The following is a 22,367-nucleotide window of genomic DNA, read 5'->3' on the forward strand; positions in this document are numbered from 1 at the left end:
AACCATGTGTGAAGTGCCTGGCTTAGTACTTGACAACTGGAAGACAATCTGTATGTGTTATTTTCCGTTCCCCTCCCCACATAGCACTCTGTTTATCACCTGATGCCTTGTACCTGCTTGGTTGCATCTCCTCCATTAGACTATATATTCCTTAGTTTTCTTTGTTTCTACACAGCATTCATTGATTCTTTTGTTTGATTTCCTCATTCATCTGTCCACTCAGTCATTTTCTTTATTCATGCATTCTCTCTCATTTGTTCAAAAATCATTTATGAGCAGTTGCTAAGTGTGTTGGGCCCAGGAATCTACCATTGTTCCAGCTCGGGTCCAGGAGAAAAATGACAAGAGCCTGAATTAGGCCAGTGACATTGGGGGCTGTGAGAAGGGAATGGACTTAGCAGGCAGTTAGAGAGAGGATGGTCAGGGCTTGCTGACCAGCTGAATTTGGAAAGTAAGGGAAAGGAAGCAATCAAAGACAGTCTCTGGGGCTTCCCTGGTGGCGCAGTGGTTGAGAGTCCGCCTGCCGATGCAGGAGACACGGGTTCATGCCCCAGTCCGGGAAGATCCCACATGCCGCGGAGCGGCTGGGCCCGTGAGCCATGGCCGCTGAGCCTGCGCGTCCGGAGCCTGTGCTCCACAACGGGAGAGGCCACAACAGTGAGAGGCCTGCATACCGCAAAAAAAAAAAAAAAAAAAAGACAGCCTCTGGGATCTCACTTGAGTCAATGTGTGGATACTGACACCACTAACTAAAACTGGATGGCATAGGAGGTGGTAAATTGGCTGCGTTTTGGAAGGGCCAGGAAGAGGTGTCATGTGACAACCAGCCTGGATTGGACACAGTCAGTTTGAGGTGCCTGAAGGATGTCTGGACTGGGATGTCTACTAAGGAGGTCTGATTGTGGACTCCTTTGCATGTGAGATGGGGGTGGTGGCCAAGACGGAGAACGAGTATAGAGTGGAAGAGAAGAGGGCTGCCAGTGGCCCTTTGGGGCATTGCCCTGATTAAAGTGGAAGGTGACAGTGAGTCTGTGGCTTCTCCTGGGAAGCCATGTGTGGTTCCTCACCACAGAAACCACTCATGTCCTCTGCCAACCACACACCGCTCACTGTCTGCAGGTCAAGACCAGCCTTTGGGGTGTCAGTGCGGAGGTGGGGAGAAGAATGCCCTCTTCCCCACGGGGGCCTCACTGCATCACCTGCAGGCCCTAAGCTGCAGCGAGTGTCTGTCTCCTTCCCCTGCAGCATGTCTCATAGAACCCTTCTTGAATAGATGCTGTGGTCCCTCTCTCTTAGCAACTGTGGCTCATCACTTTCTCTCTTGTCCAATTGGATATGCACAGATGAGGAAGCACACCAATAGCTACTTCCCCTCATACACACCTCTGCTGCTACTCCTGTGTCTGAGCCACTATCACCTCTGGTCTGCACCATGTCAGTAGCCTCCCAACAGGCCTCCCTGCTTCGGCTCTGGCCCCTGATAATCTATTCCCCACCCAGCAGCCAGAGGGATCCTGCTAACGCATAAGTCAGACTATGTCACTCACCTGCTGGAAATGCTCCCATGGCTTCCAGATTCTTCACTGTGGTCCACAGGGCACCTGCCTCCCTCTCTGAGCTCCTCGGTCTCATCCACCACACTCCGTCTGACCACATGGCTTCCTTGGCTCCCCAGGTAAGCCAAGCTTGTTCTGCCTTGGGGCTTTGGCATGAGGTGATTGCTCCTCCTGGAGTGCTCTTTCCCCAGACTGCCTTGCACTGGCTCCCTCCTGCCTTTCAGGTTTCGGCTCAAATGTCACCTCCTCAGAGAAGCCTTCCCTGATGACCCGAATGTGAAGTCGTCCCCACCAAGTCCCCATAATGACTCTTGATCACATCATCCTGTTCCATTTTCGTCATTAAGCTTGTTTATTATCTTTTTAAAAATTGAAGTACTGTTGATGTACAGTATTATATGTTACAGGTGTACAATATAGTGATTCACAATTTTTAAAGGCTATGCTCCATTTATAGTTATAAAACATTGATTATATTGCCTGTGTTATACAATATATCCTTATACCTTATTTATTTTATACCTAATAGTTTGTACCTCTTAATCCCCTACCCCTATATTGCCCCTCTCCTATCCCTCTCCCCAATGGTAACCACTAATTTGTTCTTTATATCTGTGATTGTTTCTTTTTTGTTATATTCACTAGTTTTGTTGTATTTTTTCGAGTCCACGTATAAGTGATATCATATAGTATTTGTCTCTCTCCGTCTGACTGATTTCACTAAGCATAATACCTTCCGAGTCCATCCATGTTATTACAAATGGCAAAATTTCATTCTTTTTTTATGGCTGAGTTGTACATTTATTGGAGAACTTTCCTTCTCCTCCCACTCTGATGTAAGTGAAACCCGGGACCTGGGGTTGTTTTTTTTTTTGCCCCATCTACAATGTCTGCAGCAGCGCCTGGTCTTTCATAGGTTGATGAATTAGGCAGGGCTGCCCATCTACACTGGGATGAGTAGAACCTGAGCTTGCTTGCTGGGGAAGGAGAAGGGACTTATGAAAAGAAAGAAGCTGTAGTTATTAAGGGGGTGGAATAATTGATGGGCTGAGGTCTTGGAGGAGGTTAGGGAGATAAGATCATGAAGACAGGAGAGAGTTTGATGCTTTTCTTTGAGACTAAGGGAAGTGGGTGAATATATGGGTAGATTTCAAGGCAGCTGAGGATCAAGATGAAGAGTGTAAACCTGATGGTCTTACTATCTGATAAAGTGGGAGATACAGTTATCAGATGATAGAGGAGGAGTAGACTGGGAAGAGGAAGGAGGCTGGGTATGAGAGATAATGGTCTGAAACTGCTGGATGAGTGGAAAGACTCCTGAACCCTGGAGGGCCGCACTTAGGCTGGAACTCAGAACCTGGTGATGGAGCCTGTCACAGAACGACTGGATTTTTCTTCAGTATTGGACAGGACAAGAGAGAAAGTGGAGGAGGCAGAGGCTATGTTGATCCATGTTTGGGGGACTGGCAGGTAGAAGGAGCTATGTGTCAATGGAGCAGGAAAAAAAGGATGCTGGAGGGGGGAGAATATTTGAATGGTAGAAGGAAGTGAAGTCCAGAGGGAGAATAAGAAGGGTAGGATCAAAAGTTCTGGTGGCTTTTCATTCAAGTGGAAGAGCAAATTGGGTGAGAATGAGGAAGTGAGTAAAGGAAGGGTGGGCAGGTGGTGGTCAGAGGGGACTTTTTAGTTTTCCATTTCAAAGAACAGTTCCTGGTTGGGATGTAGCCACATGGTAAATACATTGTTGGTAAACAAAGTGTTAGGTCACAGGAATGAAGGAGAACAGGCTAAAGTGAGACCAGTGAATGTTAGGTCATTCTGTGAATGAGGTCCTCCTTGGAAGGATCAGGAAAAAGTGGGGAGGAGCACACAGAGGAGGTCCCTAAAAATGTAGAAAGGAAGAGCAGGAGCCTGGAGAGAAGGAATTGATGCTAGGAAGTGAGGAGAAGAGAGTTAGTTGGTCCCATGCCTAGGTTCTGGGTACTTCTTGGTAGGTTATTGTCTGGAGATAACAGTGACCAGGGAAATTTGGTTTCTCCTGGTCCTGAAAAACAGGAGTGCTGAGGAAATGAGTAGCTTTGACTTGGGAGGGTTACCATGGAAGGAGAGGGTGGAAGAACCAGGACCCAGCTAAGATAAAGCTGCTGAGATAAGTGCAAATGTGGGACATTTGCTGGCTCTGGATTGAGGGTTCCAGGGGCATATTGGAAGTCAGGATTAGGAGAGATGGCGGAGGGACAGGAGCCAGGTAGGGATGAGGGAACCCCAGGGGAGGGATGATGCCTGGAGGGCCTTCAGCTTGGCAGACGTTGTGGTTTGCAGGATGAGTGACACTAGGGCCACGAATGAAGGGTTTCAGATAGTACTTTTTTTTTTTAAGTGGCTTTGTTGTGATATCTGCATACTATACAATTTCCCAATTGCAGTGTACAATTCAGTGGTTTTTAGCATATTCACAGATACGTGCAACTGTCATCACAACCAATTTTAGAATACTTCACTACCTCATTTTCACTGTCCTTTAGCTATCACCCTCTGTACCCCCAATCTCCACCCTTCCACCCACTCCACCCAGGCCCCAAGCAACCTGGAATCTCTTTTCTGTCTCTATAGAGTTCCCTATTCTGGACTTTCATGTGAATGGAAGTCATATAATATGTGGACTTTTGTGACTGGCTTCTCTCACTTACCATGGTGTTTTCAAGGTTTATCTCTGTTGTAGGATGTGTCAGTATTTCATTCTTTTTTATTGTCGGATAATACTCCAGTGTATAGATATACCACACTTTATCTATCCATTCGCCCATTACTGGACATTTGGGTTGTTTCCACTTTTTGACTATTATGAATAATGCTGCTATTTATATACCAGTTTCTCTGTGGACATATGTGTATATACCTAAAATAGAATTGCCGGGTCAAATGGTAAACTATGTTTAATTGTTTGAGAAAATGCGAGTGTTTTCCAAAGTGGCTGCACCATTTTATATATCCACCAGCAATATATGACAGTTCCAATTTCTCTACATTCTTGTCAACATTTGTTATTATCTGACTTTTTGATTCTAGCCAGCCTAGTGGGAGTGAAGTGGTATCTCATTGTGGTTTTGATTTGCTTTCCCAATGACTAATGACATCACGCATCTTTTTATGTGCCTATTGTCCATTTGTATATCTTCCTTGGAAGAATGTCTATTCAGGATCCTTTGCCCATTTTTGAACTGAGTTGTTAGTCTTTTTATTATTTTTTCCAGCTTTACTGAGGTACAGTTGACAAATTTGTGAGATATTTAAAGTGTACAATGTGATAATATGTGTATACGTTGTGAAAGGATTCCCCCACTGAGTTGATTAACACATCCACCACCTCACTTATTTACCTTTTTTTTTTCTTTTTTGGAGAGAACATTTAAATTCTACTCTCTTAGAAAATTTCAGTTATACTAACAGTGTTATCAACTGTAGTCACCATGTTATACATTAGATCCTTAAGTCTTTTTATTACTGAGTTGTAAGAGTTCTTTATATATTTTGGATAGTACAAGTTCCTTATCAGATAAATGATTTGCAGATATTTTCTCCCATTCTGTGCGTTGACTTTTCACTTTCTTGATGGCATCCTTTGAAGCGCAAAAGTTTTTAATTTTTGTGAAGTCTAATTTATCTATTTTTTCTTTTATTGCTCATGCTTTTATTATATCTAAGAATCCTTTGCCAAATCCAAGGCCATGAAGATTTACCTGTTTTCTCCTAAGTCTTCATAGTTTTTGCTCTTAACATTTAGGTCTTTGATCCATTTTGAGTTAATTTTTTTTTTTTGGTACGCGGGCCTCTCACTGTTGTGGCCTCTCCCGCTGCGGAGCACAGGCTCCGGACGCGCAGGCTCAGCGGCCATGGCTCACGGGCCCAGCCGCTCTGTGGCATGTGGGATCTTCCCAGACCGGGGCACGAACCCACGTCCCCTGCATCGGCAGGCGGACTCTCAACCACTGTGCCACCAGGGAAGCCCTGAGTTAATTTTTATATATGGTATAATGTAGGGGTCCAACTTTATTCTTGGCTATCCTCCTGTCCCAGCACCATTTATTAAAAAGACTGTTCTTTCCCCGTTGAATGGCTTTGGTACCCTTGATGAAAACAGTTGATCATAGGAATATGGGTTTATTTCTGGACTTTCATTTCTGTTCTGTTGGTCTATTTGTTTATCCTTGTGCCAGTCCCACACTGTCTTGAGTACTGTTGCTTTGTAGTGAGTTTTAAAATCAGGAAGTGAGAGTCCTCCTACTTTGTTCTTCTTTTTCAGGGTTGTTTTGGCTGTTTTGGGTCCCTTGCAATTAGATGTGAATTTTAGAATCGGTTTGTCAATTTGTACAAAGAATTCAGCTGGGATTCTGATCGATTGCACTGAATCTATAGATCATTTTGGGGAGAATTGCCATCTTAATAATGTTAAGTTTTCCAATCCATGAACACGGGATGTTTTTCCATTTATTTAGATCTTCTTTAATTTCTTTCAACAGTGTTTTGTAGTTTTCAGAGTATATGTTTTGCACTTTTGGTAAATTTAATCCTAGGTATTTTATTCTTTTGATGCTATTCTTCAGGTAGTGTTTTGATGGGAACTTTTGTGGTAATACTTTTGCAAAGTCTTCTTATCAGGTGAAGGGGTAGGGTGAGTGGAGAGTTAAAAAAAATGTCTCTCCAACTGTTGGCTGGAGAGAGGAGCAGGGCATTTTCTGTCATTCTTTAGGAGGCTGTGTGCTTAAGTCTTTCATGGTCCTATGGCAGGCCACTGAGGGATACATCAGCCTGCGAAGAACTCCATAAACCCAAAAGCCGATGGTTTTGTGTGGTGGGGGAGGAGAGTGAGTAGCTGAAGATTGATCACTCTTGGTTAATAGGAATGCAATCCGATTGGACTAATTCACATTAATATTTAAGTTACTAATACCCCTCCCCCAACTTCTGAGATTTGTCTGCTTTTCTTTTTTTTGTTTGTTTTTTTTTTGCGGTACGCGGGCCTCTCACTGTTGTGGCCTCTCCCGTTGTGGAGCACAGGCTCCAGACGCGCAGGCTCAGCGGCCATGGCTCACAGGCCCAGCTGCTCCGTGGCATGTGGGATCTTCCTGGACTGGGGCATGAACCCGTGTCCCCTGCATTGGCAGGCGGACTCTCAACCACTGCGCCACCAGGGAAGCCCTGTCTGCTTTTCTAAAAGGGGAAAATGAGTAGCCCAGATGAATCAGTAATAGGAGAAATTTAGTAGCATAAAAAAGGAAGGAGACGTTTGGGAAGTGTGAAAAATATTTTTGGATTTGATCTGGGAGGTTAAGGTTCTTGTGAGGAAAGAGGATGTCACAGCACAAGTTAGGAAGTCCATTGTTACCTGCCTGTCTGCTCTAGCGGTCTGCTTCTCTCTCCTACATCTGCTTTTTATGGCTTTTTTCCTTCCTCTGTTTATCCTAGTTGTGTTTTGCTCTCCCCTCAGTGGCTCTCCTTAGCATGTGTATGAAGGGAGGTGGAGGTCAGGCCCAACATGCACATGCTTGTGTCCGGAGCATCTGTAAGTCTAAGGTAGCACTTTTCCTAAATGCCACCAAAATGGTTGTGAGGCTAAAATTATATATATATATATATATATATATATATATATATATATATATATATATACACTTTTTTTTTCTTTTTCTTGTCTCTGGATTTCAAACCCTAAATTTGTCCTAGCATCATATTCATGACCACAAATGGAACCCATTGTAGAGATTATATAATAGAGATTAGCAAGTTAGTGGTTTCATTATTTTATGTGTTATGAACCAGTATTTTTTTTAGACTGCTAACCCTCTTTAATATATTTTTGTGTATGTGTGATCAATGCTGGAAAAATTGAATGGTTATTTTGTTTGTCTTTCCAACATTAACTGAATTTCAGATTTCTGCTTTTTTTTCCATTTTGGTCTTGCCTTTTGAAAGTTCTAAGATTAGACTGAGGAAGAACAGCTTGGGCCTGATTTACACACGGTTCTGCACACCTTGCCGCCCTCCTCCAAAGTGCACGGCTGCCCCACTTCAGTCCGTTCTCATGTTTTGGTGTAGCTCTTTTTTCTTTTTCTTTTTGGTTGAGCTCTTTTGATTGCACAAATTGGGATCTCCCTCAAGCTGCCTCGAGTACGGTGCTGCTTATTGTAAGGACACTGTGCATGGGAACCCAGGAGACGCTGGGCACTTAAGCCACTGGGGAAGTAAGAACTCTGGGTTACGGTGCTGGCACCAGGCAGCCCTGCGGACATCAGCAGCTGAAGCCGGCTTCTGTAATTCAACTTTTCTGGTGGCTGGTTTCTTTAATATCTCAAGAGATCTTTTATTTACGTCATGGCTTCTGTTTAAGCATAAGCTCTGGTCCCTTAGAACTCCAGTTAAGACATCATTATCTCTCCCTTTTCTCATCATCATTTCCTAGCTTCAGGACCCAGAGAACTGCCAAGTCTTAGTGTTTCCTAGTCTAAATGCTGGGAGGGAGCTGGTGCCCAGCCCTCCCTGCTTTCCATGCCAGGCCATGCCTCAGGCACCTGGCTAACCTGTGCATGGGCTTCCCTGGAGTCTGATGCCCATCACTGATGCTGTTTCCTGTGTCTGAGGAGGGCCCCCCAGGTGATAGAAAACAGGGCTACCTGTAGAACTACCCCTCCAGCAAGACCCTGGCCAAGAACTTCCCCCTAGGGGAGATTTGGGAGGGCTATACCGGCCCCCACCCCCTGCCCCTATCCCCACTACAGACCTACAAAGGACATAGGTAGCACCGAGAGCAGGTCTGGGAAAAACTGGCACTAAATTAAACTTTGAATTTTAAATAACCCCACTGATGGCATATCCTTGTACAGATGAAAGTATGAAGCCAGTGATTTTTTTAATTTAAGTAGAAAAATTGCTGAACATTTAGGAGGAAATGAAACAAACACTGAAAGTGAAATTAGCTATTTGTTTTTTTTGGAGGGGGGAATAATAAAAGTAATTGAATACATTGTTTACTATCTTTTAAAAAATATATGGTTTTCTGGGAGTTCCCTGGTGGTCCAGTGGTTAGGACTTGGTGCTTCCACTGCCGTAGGCCTGGTTGGGGAACTAAGATCCTGCATGCTGAGCCATATGGCAAAAAAACCATATATATATAGTTTCCTTTTTCTTTTCCCACTTTCTTATTGGAATGTAGTTGATTTACAATGTTTCAGGTGTACAAAGTGATTCAGTCATATATATATGTACACACACACACATACACACACACACAGACTTTTTCAGATTCTTTTCCATTATAGGTTATTACAAGATATTGATATAGTTTCCTGTGCTATACAGTATCCTTGTTGTCTACCTATTTCATATATAGTAGTGTGTACCTGTTAATACCAAATTCCCAATTTATCCCTCCCCACCCTTTGGTAACTGTAAGTTTGCTTTCTATGTCTGTGAGTCTATTTCTGTTTTGTAAATAAGTTCGTTTGTATCATCTTTTAAGATTCTGAATATAAGTGATATCATCATGGTTTTCTTACTTTAACAAATGCATTGTAAACTTCTGGAAAAATACAGAAAAGAAGGAAATAAAACAGAAATGACCACTGTTGACTTGTCACATGTAGGCTTCGGTTCTTAAATAAATAAGAAATAAAAACATACGTAAAAAGATCACTTAATACTTCTTGAACAGTCCCTATCATTTAATATTCTTTTTTTTTTTTTTTGTGGTACGCGGGCCTCTCACTGTTGTGGCCTCTCCCGTTGCGGAGCCCGCGCAGGCTCAGCGGCCATGGCTCACGGGCCCAGCCGCTCCGCGGCATGTGGGATTTTCCCGGACTGGGGCACGAACCCGTGTCCCCTGCCTCGGCAGGCGGACTCTCAACCACTGCGCCACCAGGGAAGCCCCATTTAATATTCTTCTGTAACATAATTTGGAATGGCTACAAGGTGGTCTCTTCTGCAGCCCTACCATAATTCACTTTTCCTAGTGTACTACTTATGGACATTTAGGTTTCTATTTTATTTGATTTTTTAAATGAAAAATACTGCATTGTGAATATTCATATAAAAATTAATTGCACGTCTGGCCAGTTTTTTTAGGTTGAGATTCCAGATGTGGAATAATTGAGTCAAAGAACATAAGCAGTTTAAAAATGCTTTTGAAACATATGGCCAAATTGTCTTTGAGAAATATTGAAATAGCTCACATTCCTACCAGCAGCATTCAGTCCCATTTCCCATGATGCTTGCCAGCAATGGACATCATTGAAGAAACATTCTAATTTGATAGACAGAAATATGGCATCTCATTTTTATTTGCACTTACAGCAAGGTTAAACATTCAAAATAGATTATTGACCTTTTTATGAAAAAAATGTTATTTTTAATTGTGGTAAGAAACATAAAATTTACCATCTTGCCTGTTTTAAGCGTATAGTTCAATAGTGTTGAGTATATTCACATTGTTGTGTAACAAATCTCCAGACCTTTCTCATCTGGCAAAACTGAAACCCTATACCCATTAAACAAGAACTCACCATTTCCCCTTCCTCCCAGCCCTGGCAACCACCATTCTACTTTCTGTTTCTATGAATTTGACTACTTTAGAAACCTCATAAAGTAAGTGTAATCATAAAATATTTGTCTTTTTGTGTCTGGGTTATTTCACTTAGCATAATGTCCTCAAGGTTCATCCATGTTGTAGAGTGTGTCAGAATTTCCTTCCTTTTAAAGGCTGAATGATATTCCATTGTGTATACACACACCACATTTTGCTTATCCCTCGTTTGTTGATGGACACTTGATTTGCTTCCACCTCTTGGCTGTTATGAATAATGCTGCTATGAACATGGGTGTGCAAATGTGTCTTTGAGATCCTGCTTTCCACTCTTTTAGATATATACCCAGAAGTGGGATTACTGGATCATAAGGTAATTCTACTTTAATTTTTTTAGGGACCTCCATACTATTTTCTATAGCAGCTACACCATTTTACATTCCCACCAGCACAAAGTTTCCAATTTCTCTATATCCTCACCAATACTTGTTTTCTGTTTTTTTGGTAGTAGCCATCCTTATGGATGTGAGGTGATATTGAGTATATTTCATAAGCTTTTTGGTCATTTGTACATTACCTTTGGAGAAATATCTATTCAGGTCCTTTGCCCATTTTAAAAATCAGGTTGTTTTCTTGTTGAGTTTGACCTTTATTGTTGTTGTTTTGTGAATTGATTGTTAGTAACCTTTGTTCACGTTTCTACAGGAATATTCTTTGCTATAGATTTGTAAGAGCTTTCCACAAATTAAGAAATATTAATACCTTGTCATACATATTATAAATATTATTATTATGTGACATTTGTCTTTAAATCCCTTTTCAAACATACAGCAGGTTTAATTTTCATATGGTTATGTCTATCACTGTTTTCTCAAGTTCTTTGTATTGTTTTTATGTTTATGTGAGGGTAGGGAGATGTTTACTAACCATACTACTAGGACCAATTCCTCTCGGTGTCCTAGAGGACTCCTTGGGGACTTCAGTGCCCTAGGGAGCATGATGGCCACAACATAAACTCCCTGGCATGGCCAGCCTTTCCCCTGTGAGGCAGTGAGCTGGTGAGACACAGGCATGGCACAACACGGCTCGCTCCTCTGTGCACACTTGAGGAGCCTCAGGCACAGGACAGGGTGCAATGGGAGGAAGTTCTCCCTTTGAAGGGTGGGCACAAAGCTTTTGAGAACCCCAGATCAACACAGCTACTGGATGCCCCTGGAAGTAGCCACCCCCTGCCCCCCACTTCTTAGATACCTCTGAGACTGACCCAGGCTATTCAGCCAACTCCCCTTGGACCCTCTCAAGTGCTCCCTGGGGTTCCTATCTCACACCCTTTCCGCCCCTCTCAGTACCAAGGCTCTTGTCTAACTGTCTTATAAAATAACCCTCTCTGGAGGCAGAATTGTAATAGGAAAGGAACCAGGTATTCCCCAAGCATGGGTGTCCCGTAGTGGAGTCTCTTCTCTAAGACTAGACAGGAAGCAGTGTCAAAGCAAGATGGTGAGACATGGAGGGAAATAATAATCAGATGGTATCTTTTTTAGTTTTTTGCCTTCTCCACACCCAACTTACAGGCCTGTCCCCAGCCTGAAGCCCCCCACTCTTGGAACCTGGCCACACTTCCCGAAGGGAGAAGAGGTTAAGTATATTTTGTTTGAGGGCTGACGACTACTCCTAACACAGCAAAGAAAAGAAAGATAACAAAGTCGTTTCCTTGTAAAAATACACTCATCTCCCCTTACTCTTAGGCCTTGTCCACCGTGAGGTTAGTTATGAATCCACCTGCACTTTATTCTGGAAACACATGAGGTTTCTCTTGGTTTCTGTATTGGAAGTACAGGAAAACGTGTCTATTTGGTTTATGAAATTGTATATTGTTATGGTGGGTCAAAAACTGTATATTTTTGATAAAACCAGTTTCATTCTGTTCAGGATATCCTTGCGACTTTGATGTAAATTCAGATCTTGTTTCATGATTAACAAGTTTGTTGTTTGGACATGGGATGGTAGGAAAAACCAAAACTGTGCTACTTGAACCTCACCCCCTTCTATTTTCATTTTAAAGAAATCTATAAACCGTGCTTGTTATTCCTTATTTCACCGGTGGAGAACATGTGTAACCCTTTTTCACTCCACTCACATATAGAGCCTAGTTTTGGTCGGTAATTTGCTTGGCGGAGAGGAGACCACCATTAGGTATACAGACCAAGCTTAGCGATACAAAGGTTGTCCTCTGGTGATTTAAGAAAGGGCTTTTAAGGTATAGAACTGAAAGCACACTACTCGACTGCTCTGCAGCAGGGGTCGGCAGAGTACTGTCACCTGTTTTTGTGGATAAAGTTTTACTGGAACACTGCCATGTTCATTTGATTACTTACCATCTGCGGGGACTTTCTTACTACAAATGGCAGATTTGAATAGTTGCAGCAGAGTCCATATGGCCTGCAAAGCCTCAAATGTTTACCATTTGGCCCTTCATAGAAAAATAGTACTGACCTCTGCTCTAGAGAGTTCTGTTTGTCTCACAAACATTTTCTGTTTATAGAAGAAATATTCCAGGGTGAAAAGTGGAGGCAGGTTTCTCCTGGAGTTTCTGGTTTTGGCAAATCCTACTGTCAAGGTGGTGATGCAGTCATGAAGACACATGTTGAGTCTCTCAGAGGATTCTCCGTAGCTGCCATATTTCCCTGTAGGGGGTCACCATGTAGCTCTGTCATCTGTGTGTCCCCAACTCTAACCTGAATAACAGGTTTGAGAAATCAAACCTGTTGTCTGGAATGGCTGTGAGACTGACCAGTTCTTGTGAGGAAGGTAAGCGGGAGGGAGAATGGATTGCGGTGGGTGACTATGGACGTGTGCTGTGGCTTCCTGGTTGTGGTGGGGAGAGAAAACGCTCCAAGGACAGCCTTGTTGGTGGTCACCTGGGGTCAGATCTCCACACTGGTTCCTGTTTAGTCTTTCAGTGAGGCAAGAATTCTCCATATCCATTATTTTGACAGGCATAGGGGCTAGCCTGGGGAATTTGGAAATCTAAACAAATGAAAAATTTTACAACCCACCAGGAGGGCATAGTCTATCAGGGGGCAGTTTCTGACTAGCGGCTTCGGTTTGCTAAATTATAGACATCTAACCTTTTCTCTCAAACCATTCTATCATGCTATCATTTAATTTCCTTCTCCCCATCAGTAAATGCCATGGCAAGGTCCAGTACCAGATGACATTTCCTATTGCGTTATAAAGGTAGCATCTTTTCCTGCGTTTGAATCTGCTGTTTATTTTACATGAAGTAAAAATCTTCCATAATTTATGTTTGAGTCACTATTTCTTCTGTTGAATAACAAAAATTCAACCAAGTAGATTTAAAGATCTAATTAACATTATTGAACGATTCATGAATTGGGCAGCATCCCGTCTAGCAAGTAGAGGGGAGCTCCAGAGGGCTGCAGAGAGGGAGAAGTTTTCAAAGGCAAGACAGGCCATAAACAAACAAAAAGATTATTTCTGGCTTAGGTAACCTCCCTATGGGGGACAGAAGGAGTTACCTCATCTTCCTTTGGGGGGATCCAAAGAGTGACCTAATTGGTGCTGACTAGAAAATTTCACATTTTCTAGTTAGGATTACATTCCTGGGGAAGGTTGTAATGGCAGTTTGGTTAGGTATTAAGTCTTGGTTTTAGCACAGGTGTCTCCATTTTGGGCCTGTCATTTCTTTTTTAATACTTCTGATAGAATTATTGTGTTTATTTTTAAATGATTGTTACCTGAAAAAGTGTAAAATTAATTTCTGTTCACTGGAAAAATTCAAACAATGTGGAAGTGGATGGAGTGGAAAATGAAAGTCTTCTCCCCTCTAACCCCACCCCCATCCCTCTATCCAGCTTTAAAATATTAAAGCTTGACTGTGTGTTCTCTGTGATGTTTTGGAGCCAGTTTAAACTTTCAGCTTCCTATTTGTACAGTTTGACTTGGTCTCTAGCATCTCAGGTGGCCCTGTGAGAACTGTTGAATCCTCCTGCCTTGGGTGGGGGTGGGTGAAAAGCTCAAGTCCTTTGGGGAGAATTAAATTAAAGACCCCAAATTTGAACCATTTGTCCAGCCACACAGTCATGGAGGCAGCCTCAGGCAATGGGAAGACCTGAGTTGGGAAGCAGACTGGCTTGAGTTCACACTGGACTAATTGAGCTCTCTCCCTCCCTGTGTGACCTGGGGCAACCTGCTCCCTCCAACCTTCTGTTTTCTTACCTGAAAAGTGAGGACACTCAAATCTCCCTCACAGAATGGTTGTGCAGTTTACACAAGAAAACGCAGATGTGCTTTGTTGGAGACATTCAGTCAACTGGGAGAAAGAGGATATACAAATATTATGATGCAAGTGAGGTTCATGCCAGCAGGGACTTGCACAACATGCTGTGTAATGAGGGTGAAGAGCTGGGGCAGGAGCGGGGAAGAGAGGTGGGAGTTGGCAGGATGATCTGGAAGGGGTGGAGGCATGGGGTCAAGGACCCACCCGATCAGTGTTTCGGCAGAATCCCAAGATGGAGGTAACCCATGGCCTAGCCTTCAGCCGATGCAGGGATTCCTTCAATAACCTGAACTCTCGAGCTGCTCCTCCTTCCAGCCTCCGGCCCTTTGCACACGCCAGTCCCTCTGCTTAAAATGCCTTTCTCCTGTAGCCTTCCTGGCTAAATCACACCACCCTTTAGGCCTCAGCTTAAGTGCCACTTTCTCAGTACAGCCTTCCCAGGCGACATTCCCCCACCTCCCCATTTAGTCTTTCCGTTCTTTCAAGAGGCTGTCCTTCCCTTTCCTTTCCTATCATTTGTACACTATATTTATGAAGTCATCTCGTAAGCTCTGGGTCTGCTCTGCCCTCCACTGTGTGTCCCACTCCTACTCCAGCACATGGCACATAAATACTGAGTGAGTGAGTGAATGAATGAATTCCCCCTTCCCCAGCTACGTTCCCAGCCTGACTTTCTAGTCTAATCCCCAGAGAGCCTCTCTGTATTAGTTTCCTGTGGCTGCCATAAGAAATTACCACCAACTTTGTGGCTTACAACAACAGAAGTTTATTCTCTTCGCCATTCCTGAGGCCAGAACTTTGAAATCAAGACGTTGGCAGGACTGTGCTGCCTCCGTAGGCTCTAGGAGAGAAGGCCTTCTTGCTCTTCCAGCTTCTGGTGACTCCAGGTGTCCTTGGCTTGTGGCTGCATCACTCCAGTCTCTGCCTCCATCTTCACATGGCCTTCTCCTCTGTGTGTGGATGATTTCTTCTCTTCTGTCTCTTATAAGAAGGACACTTGGGCTTCCCTGGTGGCGCAGTGGTTGAGAGTCCGCCTGCCGATGCAGGGGACACGGGTTCATGCCCCGGTCCGGGAAGATCCCACATGCCGCGGAGCGGCTAGGCCCGTGAGCCATGGCCGATGAGCCTGCGCGTCTGAAGCCTGTGCTCCACAACGGGAGAGGCCACAACAGTGAGAGGCCCGCATACCGCAAAAGAAAACAAACAAACAAACAAAAAAAAAGAAGGACACTTGTCATTGGATTTGGGGCCCACCCACCTGCAAAGACACCTTTTCCAAATAAGATCATCTTCACAGGTTCCAGAGGTTAGGATGCAGACCTACCTTTTTGGCAGCTTCCCACCTTCCATGAGCCCTTTCCCTCAGCTGAACTGGCCTGGCCCCCATCTCTGGATTGTCCATCACGCTTTTCCCCCATCCTCTGTGTATGTCACTGTCACACCTCTTCCTCCTCTTTTCGTGAACACTGAAATTCACCTGTGGGTCCCCTTGCTCGCTCACTCACTCTGGCTGAAAGGAGCTTCCTTCCCCTTGGAAGCACAGCCACTGCTCACGGTGTGGCTCACTCACCTCCTTCGGGAGCTCTTTCCTCTGCCTGCTCTGGGTTCTCCTCCCCGACACTCACCATGTGGGAAGCACCCACTTGCTTCCTCGTATTCCCTACAGTGCCAGGGATGTTCGTGGAGACTCAGGAAATACTTGTGGATGATAATAATCATCTGGAAAGTGGGGTCAGACTTACATTATCAAAATAAAGGCAAATCGTGACCATGCAGCCATAGCCACCTTTCTGTTGTAAAATACCTGTGCATGCATCTAGTGAGAGGATTCTTTTTTTTTTTTTTTTGGCAGGGAGTAGGTGTTAAGTCCAACTAGCTAAGTGGGGTTTTAAGGAACAGTAGACAATCTTAGGAACAGGCAGGGCCTGGAATCAGCCGAGAGGCTGACTGCACTGACTGGAGTCTCAGAATCAAGGTTCCCATCTTCATCCCTCTTGGGGCCACACCATCTCTTATCTGAACTCTGGAGTAGTTTAAATGTCACAGGAGTGACCTGTCCCTTGAAAGCTTGGGTTGCTGGTGAAACCGTCAGGGCTGTTCTCAGTGGTGGATCTCTGGGCACCTTTTCCATTCTCTTCACCTCACTGCCAACCAGCATCCCCTGCTGCCCCTCATGGCCCTCTGCTCCCCAGCATCTCCAGCCTCCTCTGATTTCCTCAAGGCTCCAACTCCAGCCTGACCTTGCCTGGCCTTCAGTGTGAGGGCCGGTCATCATCTGGCTGTCTTGGCCTTGCCATGTCTTAAACTCCCAATTCCCAGGTGGACCGATGTTCCCCTTGGTTGGGTCAGCAGGAGACAGGGTAGGGGAGAAGCACAGGTATACTTTTCAGAGACTGTGGGAGGGCAGGCTCTCAGGGGGGATCTGGGTGGGAGGCCCTGAGAGGCATATCTGCTCCTGTATGGAGGTTCCGAATCACTGAGTGTTGGTATCTTATTTTTCAGATCGATCGTGTCCTGTGTTGAAGATGTTTCCAGAACAGCAGAAAGAGGTATGTCATCAGAAATCCCAAAATAGATAATCCATGTGCTTTGACTCACTACAGGTTAGTTCTTCATTCTCTAACCATAAATCTGTAGAGGAGAGTCAAGATACCACAGGATGTCATAGAAGGGGGCTAATGAAAGAACAAAACAGCTGCCCTCCTGAACCTGCTGACCCCCACTCTCCAGCATCAGTGCAGCCTTCTTGGCCCTACCCAGTACGAAGACCAAGCATGCTTCTTCCTTGTCCCTGTGTTAAACAGTACTGGGACCAAGGTGCTTGCTTCAGGAAATACCTTCTCTGTGAAGGTGGCCAAACTGCAAGTCCCCACACTGCCCTCACTTCTGATACCAATTTCAAATTTGGAGGCTCCCCAGACCATCTTCAGTTTTGATAATTCACAAGAAAGACTCACAGAACTCACTGAGAGCAGTTATACTCACTGTTATGGTTTATTACAGGGAAAGGATACCAGTTAGAACCAGCTGAAGGAAGAGATGAAGAGGGCCAAGTTGGGAAGGGGCCCAAATGCAGAGCTACTGCTTCTTCTCTCCACAAGGAATCAGTGTGTGATAATTTCCACAGGGAAGCTCCCCTGTGCCTTTGGTGTCCAGAGTTTTTATTGGGGCTCATCCTGCCTGCATGGCCGACCTTTTTGTCCGCTCCTCCTGGGATCAGGCTAATACCTTTAGTCTCTAGTTCCTCCAGAGGTCACAGCTGATACAGCGTGGCCCTAAGCCTCCATCATATTCACATTGTTAAGACTGTCCAGTGGCCAAAGCCCAGGCAAACAAAGATACTCTTGTCAGGCAAGACATTCCAGGGGCCTAGAGATCACCTCCCAGAAGCCAAGGGCAGAGGCCAGACCTCCTTTCAGGTAAGCTACACACCTGTATTGGCCTGAGAGCGGAGCTGTGCTGACAGCCGGCACTATTCCAAAGGCTACCCATGAAAGCAACAAAGACTTTTTTCCAATGAGAAGCTTTTTTTTCTTTTGGCTTGGCTGGTTTAATCACGCTTTTTAAAGTTCATTTCAGTTAATAAAAACTAGACACAAACTTTAACCAACTGCATAAAGAAAGCATTATATTGACCTTACAAAGGCCTTTATTATAACTAATTATATAATAATATTGTAACATTAAGCAGTTTTAAACTGGAAAGTCCTTCAATTGAAAAGGAAAATACCATTAAGGAGAAAGAGGTATAATGCCCAGAAATTTACTTGAGCCTCTGTCAGCAAGAAATGAGCACAGCAAGGCGAAATTCTGGATGTGCTGTGACATACTACTGTTCATCACGTATCAATTCATTTTCTATGTGTGGCCAGAATTTCTTGGTTTCTCTCACGTTGCTCTTAGAACAAAGTCCAAATTCCTCAGTGTGGTTTCCAAGGCCCTGTATGATCTGACCCTGCTTCTTTCCCCAGGCTGTCTCCTCCTTCTCACTCCACCCAGTGCCCTTCTCACGCCTTATTCTGGAAACTGGATTGCTCTGTGTGCCCTGGGCCCCTGGGCTTTCACAGATGTTTTTCCCACTGCCTGGAATAATCTCTCTCCCCAGCCTTCACACCACCTTGACAGGCTGACGACTCCTTATCTTTCAGGCCTCAGCTTAGAAGTCAAGGAGAGGCTTTCCTAAAGCCTCAATTATCAAGATATTTTTATCTCAGCAGCTACCCCATCAGCACCCTGTAGTTAATGCCAGTTAGAAGTGGAGGAGGTTTTGGTTGAGCCTTTAAATATCCTAGTGGCTGGTGGTTGTTTAGTGGAAAATAATTCAAGTCCCACCTAACTGCATATATAAGGGCTGAATGCAATATCACTGATTGTTCTAGAATCTAGACCAGGGGGGCAGTGTGTGTGTAAGCCCTTTGCACTTGGTGCCCACAGGAGACTTTGCTAATTAATCGTAAGGTTGACATGTGAATTGAGACCTAGTTACCATCCTTGTTCAAGATGCAAACGGCCCAGGACTGACATCTTGGTTCTACCTAAGCTGGTAGTGCCAGCTTAGAAGTTTGGTAAAATTTTTTTTTTAAAGATGGGGTGGGTAGAGTGGGGAGTCGATTGCAGTCTCTCTTGTTAAAGTAGCTTTATTATCGCAATAAATCTAGAGAGAGGAGAACAGGGAGGGAGAGGCTCCCTTGTTAGCTAAACATGTTCCATTTGTACATTGGTTTGAATTCCCACGAGAGCAGTATCCGTGCTGATGGACCTTCCCCGTAAAAAGGCCTTGGCATCGGGCCATTGTAAAATTAAAATGAATTCAGATTCATTCATGCATGCCGCTTTAATTTACAATTAAAATATTATGGTTACATATTTTAATAAGAATAATTAGGTGGACCCAACTGAATCAACTCTTCTGTTTAATGAGACAGAACCCAGAACCCTAATGAAAAGGTAGGTGGCTGTGACAGGAAACGCGTTTCAGACGGCGTCTTGTGTGGAGCCAGGCGTTTTCGTTCTCTTTATATTCTAACACCCAGAATGAATAGGTTGATCTTCCTGCATCACTAAGGACCTTTGGCTTCAGCCACATTGAGCTCATCTTATGTGATATGTAAATAAGCAGTTTACACTCTTTCATGGAGTCTGACATTCTGGCCCCTCCAAGGAACTGTGTTTGTGTCTCTGCCCAGGGCTTGCTTGGTGTGAGTGGGCTAGTCCTATATATGTGATGTGACTGGAAGGGTGGGCTGAAACCTCTTTTCTGTGTGTGTATGTGTGTGTGTGTGTGTATGTCCCCAACTCTCCTGGATCATGATGGCTGAATTCTACCTTTAGAGATTCATACCTTTTGTATAAGAGTTTTTTCTCCTTCAAAAGGTACATACTTTATATTGGATATAATGGTAATTAACATTTATTGACACTTGAGTGACAGTAAATCTACAGCTCCGTGGCAGGAGATACCTTGAGTGGAGCAGAACCAAGTGGGCCCGGGACAGTTCCAGGCGCCATGAGGACCCTGCCACACAGGGCCCTACAGGGAGAGATGGGAAGGATGTGCTGCTGTTTTGGATGTGTTGGCTCTAAGCTTAACATTTAAGTGTTCAAGATACACTTACACTGATTGATGGTAACATTTGGACTTGCTCTAGGAAAGCATGGTTTTAATATTGATTTCTGATTGGAAACTGACTGAGCTGGGACCAGTGAGTAACGTTAAAGGATATCCCATAAGCAAGACCTCCACCTGGTGTCCTGCGGTGCTGGGGACTTTGAAGGGAAGTGACAAGACCAGACCCTTTCCCAATCCCCAAAACTCAATTTGTTCTTCCTTCCTCCTTTCCTCCCTGCCTATGTGGCGTGATGTAATAATAGGGAAAACTGGGCATGGGATATATGGGAATTCTCTACTGTCTTTGAACAGTTTTTCTGTATATTTAAAACTGCTCTAAAACAGTTAGTTTTAAAACAGACAACATTGAATTATATGTGCTCACACATAAAGATTTCTAAAAGACTGTGCAATGAATAAACCAAGGTACAAAACAGTATTTACAGTGTGCTCCCATTTGCATTAAAAATTATATATACATGTATATACACACACACATATATACATATATGCGCCAATTATGTGTATAATAGAAGAAGTATATAAAAGTCCTAGATAGGCTGACAAGAAACTGGAAGTCCAGTAGGAGGGGACTTCATTTTCATGGTGTTCTCATCTGTACTTGAAATGATCTCTCTCTCTCTTTCTTTAACCACATACATATTTTATTTTTATAATAATGAAAAAATCTTATTTTTCAAAGGTAGATAAGTATTAGGATGTCATTATGTTAACAGTGTCAGTACCTGTTGGGCTCATGGTTAACGCTTTCAGATTCATGTTTCTGACTTACTTTCGCTTTCAAGTGCCACATGTGTCTCTTTTCATAAAGCAGTCCCCTTGAGATGACCTCTTCCCTTCTTCCCTTCCTCCCTTCCTTCTCTTCCTTTACTGGTTTTAACTTTTCATTATAAATTTTAAACACACAAAGTAGAGAGACTAATATAATGAGCCCTTATGTACCTGAGGGTTCAAGAGTTAACACGTTATTAATTCATGACCAAGCTATCACCCCACTGCCACCCATTCCCTCCTGCTACCACACAGTGAATTATCTGAAACGAATTTTAGGCATAGTGTAATTTCATCTGTCAATATTTTAGTATGCATTTATAACAAATGACCCTTCTTAGAAACAAACCACATTATCATACCTTAAAAAATTAACATTAATTCCTTCATATCATCAAATAGTCAGTGTTCAAGTCTCCCTGATTATGCTGAAAAAAAAATTGTATATTTGGTTGTTCTAATCATGATCCAAATAAGAACTACACATTGCATTTGGTTAATATATTGCTTAAAACCTCTCATTCTGCCCATTTTCCCCCTTGTGCCATTTATTTGTTGAAGAAACTGCATCTTTTGACCTACAGATGTTTTCACATTCTGGATTTTGCTGATCGTGTCCTTGTGGTGTAGTTTAACACAGGTTGGCAATTATTTCTTGTTGTAAAAGATGAGTTTTTTCCACTAATGTATTATGAAATACAAAAAGGTAACTCTCCTCAATTCTGGACGCTGCTTATGTAAAGAAACTCGTAACATCATGAATCATTATAAGTCATGTAAAAGGCAGGCCTAGTTGAATTTCATTCACAGCTATTTATCCCGACGTAATAAAAGCTTTCTTAAAAGTCATCGTTCAAAACTGCCAGAGAACGGCATTTAAACACACTCCAAGCTATAAAGTGACAAGTAACATTCCTTGGAGGATGTCTTTTAGGTTATTTGTCATAAATATTATTAGGAAATAAAGGAAGGTTACTTGACACATTGCTTGTGCCTTTCAAGCATGTTATTTATAGAGAATGTAGTGTGTGTGAAAGGGGCTAGATTTTAATTTTGAGATTGTTATGTGGGAGTCCTGGATAGAACCCTGGTGAATAAGACCACCAGGTTAAACGTCAGTGCCTCGCACAGAACCGGGACTCAATACATTTTAATTGAATGAATGAGTCTCCAGTTCAAATACATAAACATATAAAATGGGTATATTCTTTGGAATAGGATAAAAATGGCCTGAGAAAGTGAGCATAAAATGAAACAAGTTTTCATTTTTGTGGTAGAAGATTCTCATCAAGGCTATGAAAAACTAATACTAACACCTAGAGATTCTTTGTTAGCTTTTGTCTGTACTCATCTTTTTGTAATAAGAATAAATATTTTTACAGTTAGCACACAGTTATGTTTACTGTACTATAAAAATAGTAGAAACTGTGATAGGTATGTAGTGACATATCGTTGTGGTGTTAATTTGCATTTCCCTAGTGGCTAATGATCTTGAACATCTTTTCATGCGCTTGTTTGCCATCTGTATGTCTTCCT

At 43.2% G+C, this 22,367-nt stretch overlaps 1 protein-coding gene across 2 annotated transcripts in view; it reads left to right on the forward strand.

The window, feature by feature from the left end:
• The window catches only part of SNX10 (sorting nexin 10), a 76,915-nt gene that overhangs the window by 34,227 nt on the left and 20,321 nt on the right, over positions 1-22,367 (forward strand). For both annotated transcript variants that reach the window (XM_082632556.1, XM_082632555.1), the window contains one exon: positions 16,934-16,980. In XM_082632556.1, coding sequence (XP_082488682.1) covers positions 16,957-16,980 — 24 coding nt within the window. In that variant the 5' untranslated portion in view covers positions 16,934-16,956. The remainder of the gene's footprint in view (positions 1-16,933; positions 16,981-22,367) is intronic.

The sequence above is a fragment of the Mesoplodon mirus genome (assembly GCF_964341445.2).
Source record: "Mesoplodon mirus genome assembly, chromosome: 9".
Classification (NCBI taxonomy): Eukaryota; Metazoa; Chordata; class Mammalia; order Artiodactyla; family Ziphiidae; genus Mesoplodon; species Mesoplodon mirus.